This window comes from Ranitomeya imitator, chromosome 6 (assembly GCF_032444005.1).
Source record: "Ranitomeya imitator isolate aRanImi1 chromosome 6, aRanImi1.pri, whole genome shotgun sequence".
Taxonomy (NCBI): domain Eukaryota; kingdom Metazoa; phylum Chordata; class Amphibia; order Anura; family Dendrobatidae; genus Ranitomeya; species Ranitomeya imitator.
In genome coordinates, this window is record NC_091287.1 from 249,152,063 (window position 1) to 249,166,713 (window position 14,651).

Genomic DNA, 14,651 nt, shown 5'->3' on the forward strand with positions numbered 1-14,651 from the left:
AAGTCTTGGATGCGGTTATGGGAAGAAGAGATGAGAGGGGAGTAGAGAAGGAGGTCTTGGGAGGACCGGAGGTCGCGTGTAGGTAGGTACCGGGAGACCATGTCACAGATGTATGGAGGAGACAGGTTGTGGATGGCTTTGTATGTCAGTGTGAGGGTTTTGAACTGGAGTCTCTGGGCGATAGGAAGCCAGTGAAGGGCTTGACACAGGGGAGAGGCTGGGGAATAGCGGGGGGACAGGTGGATTAGTCGGGCAGCAGAGTGTAGGATGGATTGGAGCGGTGCCAGAGTGCTAGAGGGGAGTCCAGAGAGTAGGAGGTTGCAGTAGTCGAGGCGGGAGATGATAAGGGCATGCACTAGCGTTTTTGCAGTGTTGCGGTCAAGGAAAGCACGGATCCGGGAAATATTTTTGAGTTTGAGACGACAGGAGGAGGCAAGGGCTTGGATATGTGGCTTGAAAGAGAGGGCAGAGTCGAGGATCACCCCGAGGCACCGGGCGTGTGGGACTGGGGATAGTGAGCAGCCATTGACATTGATAGATAGGTCTGGTGGAGGGGTAGAGTGAGATGGGGGAAAGATGATGAATTCTGTTTTGTCCATGTTCAGTTGTAGAAAGCGAGCAGAAAAGAAGGCTGAAATGGCAGACAGACAGTGCGAGATTTTTGTAAGTAAGGAGGTGAGGTCAGGTCCGGATAGGTAGATCTGCGTGTCATCAACATAGAGATGGTACTGCAAACCATGGGACTCTATGAGCTGTCCCAGGCCGAAAGTGTAGATGGAGAAGAGTAGGGGTCCTAGAACAGAGCCTTGAGGAACACCGACTGACAAGGGGCGAAGTGAGGAGGTGGTGTGGGGGAGGGAGACACTGAATGTTCGGTCTGTCAGATATGACGAGATCCAGGAAAGGGCCAAGTCTGTGATGCCAAGAGATGAGAGAATTTGTAGCAAAAGGGAGTGGTCAACAGTGTCAAAGGCAGAAGACAAGTCCAGGAGAAGGAGGACAGAGTAGTGTCGCTTGCTCCTGGCAGTTAGTAGGTCATTGGTGACTTTAGTTAGGGCAGTTTCAGTTGAGTGATGGGAACGGAAGCCTGATTGTAACCGATCAAAGAGGGAGCAGGAGGAGAAGTGGGAGGACAGTTCAAGATGGACGTGTTGCTCCAGCAATTTGGAGGCATAAGGGAGAAGAGATATCGGGATATCGGAATAAGTGCCATTTATCTGACGAGAAGCTCCGCATCCTCCCTCCCGCTGGCCCAGTACTAGAACTAGCAGCATAATAACATTATGCATGCTCCCAGCTGCCACTAGGGGGCGCCCACATCACTGGAGTGCGTCCAGCTCCTAACACTTTCATACCCAGTGAGCGCCTCCTAGTGGCGGTAGAGGGTTATAATTTGCTCTGCACCACGTTACACACATTTAGGCTGCATGTTATGCACATATAACTCTCCATAGGGCGACATACACACAGGCACACACATTCACATTACGAGAAAGACACCGGAAATTCCCCTGCTAGCCTAGCGCAGACAGTAGCTCTCACGTGACTGATGACTGGTCACATGACTAAACGTCATCGCAGGTCCTTTCGTTGACTAGAATGCATTCTTACCGCAGCTGAAGCCTCCAGGATCCAACATGGCGGCGTCCACAGTGCATCTCTCACATGCGGCTTTTTCTGTGAACCGGTGCCCGCACTGTGTGAGCTGGAGCCGGGGCGGTGTGCTGGCATGTGGGACGTGTCACTGTGTGGTACTGTACAGCCCGCAGGTAAGCGCTATGGGACTCCTGTCTGCAGCTGACAGCCTGATGCTGGGTGAGGGGGGACCAGGTGACAGGCACAGGATGCACTAGCCTGGGCACACACCAGTGTAGGTGGCAGGAGCCTGGGCACACACTAGTGTAGGTGGCAGGAGCCTGGGCACACACCAGTGTAGGTGGCAGGAGCCTGGGCACACACTAGTGTAGGTGGCAGGAGCCTGGGCACACACCAGTGTAGTTGACAGGTGCCTGGGCACACACCAGTGTAGATGGCAGGTGCCCGGGCACGCACCAGTGTAGATGGCAGGAGCCTGGGCACACACCAGTGTAGGTGGCAGGAGCCTGGGCACACACCAGTGTAGATGGCAGGAGCCTGGGCACACACCAGTGTAGATGGCAGGTGCCCGGGCACGCACCAGTGTAGATGGCAGGAGCCCGGCCACACACCAGTGTAGGTGGCAGGAGCCCGGCCACACACCAGTGTAGATGGCAGGAGCCCGGGCACACACCAGTGTAGATGGCAGGAGCCCGGGCACACACCAGTGTAGATGGCAGGTGCCCGGGCACGCACCAGTGTAGATGGCAGGAGCCCGGCCACACACCAGTGTAGGTGGCAGGAGCCCGGCCACACACCAGTGTAGATGGCAGGAGCCCGGGCACACACCAGTGTAGATGGCAGGAGCCCGGGCACACACCAGTGTAGATGGCAGGAGCCCGGGCACACACCAGTGTAGATGGCAGGAGCCCGGGCACACACCAGTGTAGATGACAGGAGCCCGGGCACACGCCGATGTATATGGCAGGAGCCCGGGCACACACCAGTGCAGGTGGCAGGAGCCCTGGCACACGCCGATGTAGATGGCATGAGCCTGGGCATACACCAGTGCAGGTGGCAGGAGCCCGGGAACACGCTGATGTAGATGGAAGGAGCCCGGGCACAAGCCTGTGCAGGTGGGAGCCTGGGCACACGCCAGTTTAAATGGCAGGAGCCCAGGCACACGCTAGTGCAGATGGAAGGAGCCTGGGCAGGCTTGTGACACTGGCATGTTCATATAGAGCTCAGACCTGTGGATCCCATTATGTCAGTGTGATGGGGGAAGATCTGGTGATCTAATCAGTTGTGTTTTGGATCCTGGAAAAACCCAAAAGCCAATTAGGCTGGAATTCTTGAGTTTGGTGGCAGATGCCTGGGTGAGGCGGCACTCCTCTGTACAAAGTTTGGCGACCATTGAATAGAATTGTATATTTAATTGCAGTTCTGTTTAATAAATCTTAAGCTCCTTTTAATTCACAGAATGTTTAAAGGGAATGTGTCATTAGAAAATGATGATCTACTGATTAAAAGGGTATTCCCATCTCCAAGATCCTATCCCAATATGTAGCAGATATAATAATATTAGCAAATACTTCCAATTAAAAATATAGTACAGTTCTTCTGATCTGCTATGTTGCTTGTGCAGGGCATTGCAGTAGCTTAGGCATCCATGGTGATTAGTGATGAGCGAGTGTACTCATTGCTCGGGTGGTCTCTGAGTATTTGTTAGTTCTCGGAGATTTAGTTTTCATCGCCTCAGCTGCATGATTTACAGCTGCTAGCCAGCCTAAATACATGTGGGGGTTGCCTGGTTGCTAGGGAATCCCCACATGTATTTAAGCTTTCTATCAGCTGTAAATCATGCCACTGAGGCAACGAAAACTAAATCTCCGAGAGCTAACAAATACTCGGTCACCCTAACGTGCTCAGGTAAACCCGAGCAACGAGTACACTCGCTCATCACTAGTGGTGACGATCACTGCTGTAGTGTTAGTTGTTAATGATCGTCACCATGGATACATAAACTTACTGCAATGCCTGCACATGGTGTAAGCAACATAGCGAATCAGAATAACTATACTACCATATTTTCTGGCATATAAGACGACTGGGCGTATAAGACGACCCCCAAATTTTCCATATAAAATATGGAATTTGGGATATGCCCGCCGTATAAGACGCGGGTCATCTTATACGCCCAGTCATCTTATATGGCGTGTGGTTCTCAGGGTCTGGAGGAGAGGAGACTCACCTTCAGGCCCTGGGATCCATATTCATTTAAAAAATAAAGAATAAAAATAAAAAACATGGATATACTCACCCCATTGACGAACCCTGGCTCTCAGCGCTGCAAGCGTCTCCCTCTGTTCCTTAGAATGCGGTGAGTGAAGGACCTTCAATGACGTCGCGGTCAGGTGACCGGTCACCTGACCACTCATGTGACCGCGACGTCATTGAAGGTCCTTCACTCACCGCATTCTAAGGAACGGAGGGAGACGCTAGCAGCGGTGACAGCCAGGGCCCGTCCAAGGGTGAGTATATCTTTTTTTTTTAATTTTTATTCTTTATTATTTACATGAATATGGATCCCAGGGCCTGAAGGAGAGTCTCCTCTCCTCCAGACCCTGAGAACCACACGCCGAAATGCAGGATCGCTCCCTGCACACGCTGTACCCAGCGTATAAGACGACCCCCGACTTTTGGGACAATTTTTTGGGGTCAAAAAGTCGTCTTTACGCCGGAAAATACGGTACATTTCTATTTGGAGGTATTTGCTAATATTATTATTACATCTACTCCATGTTGTGATAGGATTTTAGAGATTGGAATGCCCCTGTAAATCAGATTTTTGTGTTACGTTTTTTCTTGTTTTGTTTTACGCAGCACAATTTGTACTAAAAATGGAAAAAAAAAATCTTTACATTTCCACACTGGCCACTTTGAAACTTTAACACAAGTCTCCTGGATCCTCGCCACAAATCTTACTCTAATCAGAGACTGGAGTGAAATTTGTGTCGTAAGATATGCCACAACTCGTCATGAACTATTTTGGCCTCACAATGCCGTGTCCTGCCCCAGCTCCTTCCGTTTGGTGGAGCTGGCCAATAGCGGTATGTAAACTCCAAAAGTCGCAAAAATGTTGCTACATTTTTAAAGTTTTTTTCCATAAACGCTGATGAATTACCGGCTAATTTCCTGCGGTTTCAGGAAATAACACATGTACATTGCCACCATGGCCAGATCCCAAATCTGTCTTTTGTATTGAAATATCTAATGAGCCTGTAGAAAGGTAATTGTGAAGTGAGAGGGAGCAGGTCGCCTGTGACATCGTCCATTGTGTGATCCGAGGATCCTGTGTATTTTCCTGTGACACGAGTCTAGAAAAGCCCAAGTGGCCAGTGTGAAAATTGCAAGATTACTAATTATTTTTTATGAAACATTGTAACATTAAATTTTTTTTTGTAAAGATACACGTAACTCAAAAGAGTGAATTAAACAATGCATAACTTTTTGATTATAAATTCCATTTAATATTTGTTTTATAATTTCAGAAAAAGACAGTGATATCTACACTTAATGGACACACCGAGCGGGTCAACTGTGTGCAGTGGATTCAGAAACCTGATTGCAGTAAGTACTTGTATATTGCAGAATATCCTTTTTTAAGCTCATTTCTTTACAGCTGAAATGAAGGTATGTTAATGTATACCACTCCGATGGTAAATGAAGCCTTATGGATACGTTTGACATTTTCACCAGGAGACTTAGTCGATGTATACAAGGGTTTCTATGCTTCCAAGCAACTTTTCAGAATAATCGGTCCACAGTGTGACAATGACACTATTACCTTCCATTATATGACTTGTACCCTGCATTACCACTACTTTTCCTCTTTGTAATCTCTATCTCTAATTTGCAATCCACTCTGAGCTGGTGGAGGAGACTAGCTTCCATGATGTCTCCCGTGCACAGCACAGCACACAGATGGATTCCTGCTCTTTATTCCTTTTTTAGCACACGGAGACAAGCAGCAGCATGGATGACATTATAATGCTGCTGAACCCAATAAAGCTAGCTGCAGGGAGACTGAGAAGTCTTGTGACATCCTGTAATGTAACAGAATCTTTACGTCTCTCTCTGCTTGTGTCCTGCTCCGCTTTCATCCTTCCCTCTTCATAGAGTGTAATAGGCTGTGTCACATTACAACACAGTGAACTGTCCGTCCTTGTCATAGCAAGATGGGTTTGGATGCTTTTAAGAGTTGTTCACAAGTTCCGGAGACGGAGGATGAAAATATGACATTACCGATCGTAATAGTTTACTTTATCTTTTGATAGTTTCTGTAGCAGGCGGACCTGAATCTGATCCCAGATCCGTCGTTTCCTTTTCAGGTCACCTGTTGTGTTTTATTAATCTTTTGTCTTTCATGCTTCGTCTTCAGGGTAACAGGGTGTATTTTCTCACCCTGTTTTCCCACACGTATGCAACCGAAAGAGCAGTGTGGTGTCACCCACATCGCCCACTCTCGGACCCGCAGGCAGGACTTTATCCCCTGTCACCTTTACGGGTGTTTCAGGGTGATTCCTGGTGGTCAGTCCTTGCCTTTTCCCCACCCACTCGGAGAGGGCTGGGAGGAAGACGGTGGTCACCAGCAGTGGCCTTCTCCCTTCTTGTAAGGGGTTTATGCCGTCTTCTGCACCATCCGGAGATGGTGCGGGAAGAAGGACCCTTTTCTCAGTCGCCCATGACAGCACTACCAGAGAGAGGGGATCCGCCCTTCAGGGACAGGAAACCTACAGGATAAAAGGGCGGTACCTCTCCCCTGCATCAGTTTTGGTTTCCTGTCCCTGACGGGGAACCTTCTCGGACGGTACCTGGCATGGACGACCGGAAGACTAACCTGGCGAAGATCCGGAACCGGCCAGTCCGAGTTCTGGCGGCGGGGAGGCCCCTGCCACGGCTGGTCCGGTATCCGAGGCCGCCACGACTTCGACCGAGGGGTCCGGAAGCGTGAGCGGGGGGAAGCGCCGCCGCCACTCCGGATAGGAGTTGGAGCGCTCCAGCACACTGCCGATCCAAGATGGCGCCGCACCGGAAGTAGTGGAGGAACTTCCGGTTCGGGGGCAGTGAGGTAAATGGCTACACCAAGATGGCGCTGCCCCGGAACCGGAATCCTTCATTTCCGGGTCGTCTGGCTGCGCGCGCATGCGCAGTGGCTAGAAAAGGAGAAAAAAAAAAAAAAAAAACGCTTCCCCCAAACAGTGCAGCCACAGGGGGAGGGGACCAAGCGCCACCCTTTAAAAAGAAGGTGCACTTGACAGACCCTTGCTGCATGCTGTTCCAAGATGGAAGACAGCGATCAGCAGCTCCAGCCACCGCCGCCGCCGCCACCGCAGCAGCAGCAGCGCCATCGTCAGCGCCAGAAACCGGATGCCCAGGGGAAGAGAACTTCTGCAAGCAACCGAAGTTCCCGATCCAGTAGCCATTCCACACCATGTAGTTCCAGTGCGGTAAACCTGCGGCCGGCCATGGATCATACGCCTCAGGATCCTACCCCTCCTCCAGAACCGGTACCTGTGGCTGCGTCAGATTGGTGAGTGATCTTCGTGAAAGCTCATTTTTTGTAATTGGGGTTCCCCTTCTCCCTTATCTTAGGCAAGGAAGAGAACGGGGAAGATGAAAAATAGAACATGCCCCTTATGTGAGAAAGCATTACCACAGTCCTGGGAGAAGAAATTATGCGACTCCTGTATTGAGCGAGTCCTCTGTGAGGAGACCCCGAACTTCGCCTCTGAGTTACGCTCTGTAATTAAAGCGGAGGTTGAGACGGTGTTTAACTCCCTTAAAAGCGACAGGAGATCTACTAAGAAATCAGCTCCTGATAGAAATTCCGACTCTTCTAGCTCCGAGAGTAAAAACTCGGATACGCAAGATTCATCCCCCTCCTCTTCAGACAGTGAAAGTGGGGGTCGTCATTGCTTCCCCCTAGATGAGGTTGACGGCCTTGTAAAGGCTGGAAGATCGACGATGGGGGTGTTAGATCCTCGTCCTGATAAAACGGTACAGGACATTATGTTTGGTGGTCTTTCCCAAAAAAAGCGTAAGGTATTTCCCCTTAATGAAAATATTCAAACGTTAATTAAGAAGGAGTGGGAGAAACCTGAGAGAAAAATTCATCGGTTCCCTCTATTAAAAGGAAATACCCCTTTGAAGAAGAAGCTTCGGTTTCGTGGGATAAAGCCCCCAAACTCGATGTTGCGGTAGCTAAGGCCTCGAAAAAGTTCGCATTACCATTCAAGGATATGGGAACCTTGAAAGACCCTCTTGACAAAAGAGCAGATACCTTTCTTAAAGGGGCCTGGGAGTCAGCCGGAGGATGCTTAAGGCCAACTATAGCAGCGGCATATACGTCGCGTTCCTTAATGATTTGGGTCGACAACTTGGAGAAACAGATTAGAGATGGGGTCCCTAGGAATAAAATTTTAGACTCCATCCCTATGATTAGAGGAGCCGCGGCATTCTTGGCAGACTCTTCAGCTGACTCCATCAAATTAACATCTAAATCAGCAGCTCTCTCAAATGCGGCACGTAGAACCCTATGGTTAAAAAGCTGGCCGGGGGATTTACAAACTAAACACAAACTGTGTTCAATCCCCTGTGAAGGTAAATTCCTCTTTGGAGAGACTTTGGACGACATCCTGCAAAAAGCAGGTGATAAAAAGAAAGGTTTTCCCATCCTGGCCCCAACATATAATAAACGGCCCTTTCGGAACAGAAAATTTTTTAGAAGGAGACCACCTAGGGAGCAAAACCGATGGGATGACGGAAGGAGGAAAGACAGAGGTTTCCTCTTTGGTAACTCCCCTCGAGATAGAAAACCCCCCCCCCAAGTGACGTCTTCCCCAGGGTGGGAGGGAGATTGACTCAATTCCTCCCGGCCTGGGAGAAAATTTCGACCAGCCCTTGGATATTAAAATTAATAGGAGAAGGACTTCGCATAGAATTTTTATCCCTACCCCCACGGAATTATGTGGTAACACCGCTGAGATCATCTCAACAACAAGAAGCTCTAGAACTAGAAATTGTAAAACTAGTAAACAAGGCTGTCATCCAAGAAGTCCCCCCTCTGGAGAGAGGGAAGGGGTTCTACTCTCCATTGTTCCTGGTTCCCAAACCGGACGGAACCTTCCGAACTATAATAAACTTACGGAAGTTGAATACCTATGTTAAAAACTACAGATTCAAAATGGAGTCAATAAAATCAACGATAAAAAATCTGTTTCCCAACTGTTTTATGATAGTTCTAGATCTCAGCGACGCATATTATCACGTCCCCATCCACAAGACCTCTCAGAAATTCCTCAGACTGGCAGTAGTCATAAAAGAACAGACCAGGGAATACCAATACAGGGCTCTTCCCTTTGGCATATCAATTGCTCCCCACATCTTCACAAAGTTGATAGCGGAGATGATGGCACATCTGAGAGAGGAAGACGTCTTGATTATTCCATATCTAGACGATTTTCTGATTGTGAGCAACTCGGCCGAACTCTGCCGTCAACAATGCGACAGAGTCATAGACACCTTAACAAAATTGGGCTGGCTGGTGAACCTCCAAAAATCAAAACTGGAACCAACCAAGGTTCAAGAATTCTTGGGTCTCATCCTGGACTCAAGTTCTCAGGTTTGTTACCTACCAGACAAGAAAAAACAAAACATAATCCACCTAGTGTCACAAGCGCGTGCAAACCCTACCATGACTCTAAGGAAGGCAATGTCATTACTGGGGTCCCTCTCGGCCTGTCTCCCAGCGGTTCAGTGGGCACAGCTCCACACAAGGACACTTCAGTGGGATATTTTAAGGAACCAAAAAATACTAGGAGGACGGTTAGAAAATCGAATGACTCTAAGTTTACCCACTATTCATTCCCTGGGCTGGTGGCTGAATCCCAACAACTTATCAAAAGGGATTCCCTGGGTAACAGAGGCATCTCAGATAGTTACCACAGACGCAAGTCCCACAGGGTGGGGGGCTCACCTAGACGACAGAGTCACTCAGGGGATATGGACAATTCAGGAGCTCAGATCTTCCTCAAATCAAAAAGAGTTGAGGGCTGTGAATCACGCACTACTGTACTTCCTAGACCAACTGCAAGGCCATCATGTCCGAGTATTCTCGGACAACAAAGTAGTAGTAGCTTACTTAAACCACCAGGGGGGTACCAGGTCTCAATCATTAATGGAAACCACCTTCGAAATGTTCAGCCTGGTACAAAACAACTTCCTGTCCCTATCAGCCCTACATATAAAAGGGGTGGAAAACCAAAAAGCGGACTTTCTGAGTCGTACCCTACTAAAGCAGGGGGAGTGGTCTCTAAATCAGGGCATATTCAACAAAATCACAGGTCTATGGGGGATCCCTGTAATAGACCTCTTTGCCAATATGATAACACATTTTCAAATGGTGGTTACCATAGAAAAAAGAAGTGAGAAAGAAGTACTAATAAAAACAATACATTTATTGAAAACTTGTTCTAAAAAATGTGTAACAATTAAGATTAGACAATGACAGAAAAAAGGGGGGGAGGAATGGAAAAAACCTCCAAATACCAGAGGAGGCACACCACAACACACCGGTACGGTATAGCAAGTGTATCCCAAAAATAGCTACATAATGAATCAAGGGCTACCAAAAGTATGCCAAATGAAAACAGCTGCTAGGATATAAGTGCCTTAATGACAGTGCACAGAACCATATATAAGGTAATGTAGTTTTGGAGGAAGCGAAGGGGAGGGAAAGGGGGCATATGATAACCAAGTGGGAAAAATCAGGGTATTAGCATAAAAAGTGCTAGTATAAGTCCCACTTAGTAATAAGGGAAAGCAAGTGGACTAAGTGTATTAGCAATGATAGTGCTATAATAACTGCTGGGTAATAGAAATGTCACCATATGTTTAGACTGATTGTGTCATATAGTACCAGCCTCGCTTCATAAATGAGTAAATACCTGTAGATGGTTTGTCTCAGGGGTCTGTGCACGCCGAGTCCGGGTGATGTGGAAGCCTCCTGCGCCCAACAAGCGCCGTTTCGCCACAAGCTTCTTCTAAATGGGGCGCCATTTAGAAGAAGCTTGTGGCGAAACGGCGCTTGTTGGGCGCAGGAGGCTTCCACATCACCCGGACTCGGCGTGCACAGACCCCTGAGACAAACCATCTACAGGTATTTACTCATTTATGAAGCGAGGCTGGTACTATATGACACAATCAGTCTAAACATATGGTGACATTTCTATTACCCAGCAGTTATTATAGCACTATCATTGCTAATACACTTAGTCCACTTGCTTTCCCTTATTACTAAGTGGGACTTATACTAGCACTTTTTATGCTAATACCCTGATTTTTCCCACTTGGTTATCATATGCCCCCTTTCCCTCCCCCTCGCTTCCTCCAAAACTACATTACCTTATATATGGTTCTGTGCACTGTCATTAAGGCACTTATATCCTAGCAGCTGTTTTCATTTGGCATACTTTTGGTAGCCCTTGATTCATTATGTAGCTATTTTTGGGATACACTTGCTATACCGTACCGGTGTGTTGTGGTGTGCCTCCTCTGGTATTTGGAGGTTTTTTCCATTCCTCCCCCCCTTTTTTCTGTCATTGTCTAATCTTAATTGTTACACATTTTTTAGAACAAGTTTTCAATAAATGTATTGTTTTTATTAGTACTTCTTTCTCACTTCTTTTTTCTATGGTAACCACCATTTGAAAATGTGTTATCCTATGTCGAAGTGACTGCAGCCTGTGCTATATATAGGACTATGGGAATAATCTCTTTGCCAATATGCACAACAAGAAAGTGGAAACTTTCTGTTCCCTAGATCCCAGGGGGAATCCTCAGGCTGTGGATGCATTCACAATACCCTGGACACAGACACTAATGTATGCATTTCCCCCTACTATTCTCATTCCAGCAGTTCTGAGAAAGATCAGGCAGGACAAATCCAGACTCATCTTGATAGCCCCCTTCTGGCCCAAGAGAGCCTGGTTTTCATGGCTGAGGATGTTATCAATCACCGATCTCTGGGTGCTTCCGGATCTTCCGGACCTCCTGTCTCAGGGACCGGTGTTCCACCCTCAATCAGAAAATCTCCATCTGACAGCGTGGCTTTTGAGAGGTCACTATTGAGGGAAAGAGGGTTTTCTGACAAGCTAGTGTCTACACTAATGAAAAGTAGAAAACCTGTGACCACAAAAATATACGGCAAAACATGGAAAAAATTTTTGTCCTCCTCTGGGGTAAAATTGCAAGATGGTGTTCCAGTATCTGAAATACTAGAATTTCTACAGAAGGGCTTAGACTTAGGCCTTTCGGTAAGTACCTTAAAGGTACAGATAGCAGCTCTAGGAGCTTTATACTGTGAGAACATAGCAGCCAACCCTTGGGTTATACGGTTTGTCAGAGCAGCCGCAAGGTCTAAACCGCTAACTATAAGTAGATTACCAACCTGGGATCTGAACTTAGTTCTGTCAGCCTTAACAGACTCCCCGTTTGAGCCCATAGAATCGGTACCCCTTAAAATTCTTTCTCTTAAAACGGCCCTCCTAATAGCCCTGACTTCGGCCCGTAGGATAAGTGACCTCCAAGCCCTGTCCGTAAACCCTCCATTTACACAAATTCTGGATGATAAAGTTATATTAAAAACAGACCCTTCCTATCTACCGAAAGTTGCGTCAACATTCCATAGATCCCAAGAAATAATCCTTCCTTCTTTCTGTCAAAACCCTAAAAATAAGAAGGAAGAGAAATTCCATACACTAGACGTTAAAAGGTGCCTGGTCCAATACATAAAAATCACCCAGCAGTATAGGAAGGAAGGGTCTCTTTTTATCTGCTTCCAGGGACCCAGGAAAGGACTCAAAGCTTCTAAGGGCACTATAGCTCGATGGGTCACAGACGCAATAGCTTTGGCGTACTCATCCTCCGGGAACGCCATTCCGCAAGGACTGAAGGCACATTCTACAAGGGCTATGGCGACCTCCTGGGCCGAAAGGTCAGAGGTACCATTAGATCAGATCTGTAAGGCGGCCACCTGGTCATCACCTTCAACCTTCTTCAGACACTACCGCTTAGACCTAGCCTCTTCGTCTGACCTAACCTTCGGGAGAAGGGTTCTGCAGGCTGTGGTCCCTCCCTAAGCAATGATCTCTGTAATTCTCTCTGGTAGTGCTGTCATGGGCGACTGAGAAAAGTGTAGTTACTCACCGATAACGGTGTTTCTCAGAGCCCATGACAGCACCTGCTTATTCCCCCCCCTCATCACGTGTGCGGTGAGCGCATTATTTGTGTGAAGTGGTTTTTACATATAGACACGGTGTTCACTGTTAAGCATTATGATTAAATTGCATATTTTTTGTGTTGTTGTGACTAACCTGGAGGACCTCCGATGCTCTGTAAACAAAACTGATGCAGGGGAGAGGTACCGCCCTTTTATCCTGTAGGTTTCCTGTCCCTGAAGGGCGGATCCCCTCTCTCTGGTAGTGCTGTCATGGGCTCTGAGAAACACCGTTATCGGTGAGTAACTACACTTTTCTACCAGTGACCCTCATCCATCCGAGCGACCCTGATGATGTCCTCATCAGTGAAGAGGGATTCAGGACTCACCTTTTATAGGTAAGTCCTTTTCTCTGTCTCTAGCAGCTACCTGTCTACCTCACTATTTACCTGCGACAGGACACCGCACGGAATATAGCTGCACTGAACGGCTGCAGCCATTTTTTTCTTCTTCCCTACTAGTATTTCGTTAACGCCTTTTTCCTGTAGCACGGGCTTCTGTGCCCAATCAGAGGGCTGGTTCTGTCTTCTTCTGTGCTGGCCAAAGCCACGCCCCCCCCACATTAAGCGTGCGTATTCATTGTGCGCTTTTCCCCCTATCACGGGGCCTACTCTCCCTGCCCGGTGCACAGCTCTGGCGGCATAGCCAATAGGGGGGCCCCTATTCCCTGACACCGGCCGGCACAAATCGGCCAGCCAATCTCACCAACATACAGACGCGACCAATTTTCATGCCAGGACTAGGACCTTCATTAATACCATTTGCCGCGGTCCTGTCACTGCAGGTGCCGAGGTGTCTCGACTAATTCCAGGTCCTCTGTTAATATAGCTCCTGGCTTTGGGCCTTCTCCCGGACTCTGTAGCCACGCCCCCTTACTGGCCCCGCAGCTAATCAGTGGTCGCCTGTCACTTAACCACGCCCCCTTACTGGACCCTCGACTAATTAGGGCATGCCGTATGCTGAGGCCCCACACCCTCTGATGAGCGTGTTTTTTTGCCTAATGAGAGAGTGTTTCTCTATCCCTCTCTCCCTGTCACCCCAGAAATGCCCCCCGCATAGTGTGTCTCTGTCTGCAAGGTGCGGGAAGATTCATGCACTGTCTGTTACCATCTACTTGTGGTTCCAAAGGGTACAGCAGGCGGCGTGTCTGTCTGCAAAAGCGTGTGAAGAATCGTGCATCTGTCGGTCACCATCGACTTCCGGCTCCAAAATGCACAGCAGGCGTCCATCACTATCCCAATCTCAGGGAGTCCCACTCCCGTCCCTATAATCCACGACGCCTGTGCCATCTGTAAAAAGAAGTGGCATTCAGGTCAGTCTTCATTTTTTTTCTGCCTGGCCAGTGATTCCTCCACTGTGTCTACACAGTTTCCCTCTAACGCTCGGGATGAGAGCACTCCCCTCCCTCCGGAGTGGGCTGTTGCCATGCCAGTCAGTCTCAGACCTGACAAAAGTTTGAGTCCCTGTTCCAGGTCCTGGAGCGACTTCCACACTTGTCTTCTGCCACCATTTCTCCGAACACCTCTCACGGTGATTCGCACGCACCTGACCGCGACCTTCACAGGGACAAATTTCTCTAGTTCTCCGGGACTCTATGCATTCCTCACCCCATGCCCTCTCCTCGAAGGTGGCTTTTGGGTCAGATATGAATTCCCAGTCTGAGTCTGAGTCCGATACGGACCAGACCTAAAAGATGCATCTTGGCAATTACCCTAATTCTGAACCTAAGGAAGGAAGA

General features: G+C 48.3%; 1 protein-coding gene across 1 annotated transcript in view; it reads left to right on the forward strand.

Annotated features, from left to right (window-relative positions):
* The first annotated feature begins 1,589 nt into the window (after positions 1-1,589).
* Positions 1,590-14,651, forward strand: part of ELP2 (elongator acetyltransferase complex subunit 2) — a 196,298-nt gene continuing 183,236 nt past the window's right edge. Inside the window, exons 1-2 of the mRNA XM_069730578.1 lie at positions 1,590-1,769; positions 5,127-5,205. Of these exons, the coding sequence (XP_069586679.1) occupies positions 1,638-1,769; positions 5,127-5,205 (211 nt within the window). The 5' untranslated portion in view covers positions 1,590-1,637. The remainder of the gene's footprint in view (positions 1,770-5,126; positions 5,206-14,651) is intronic.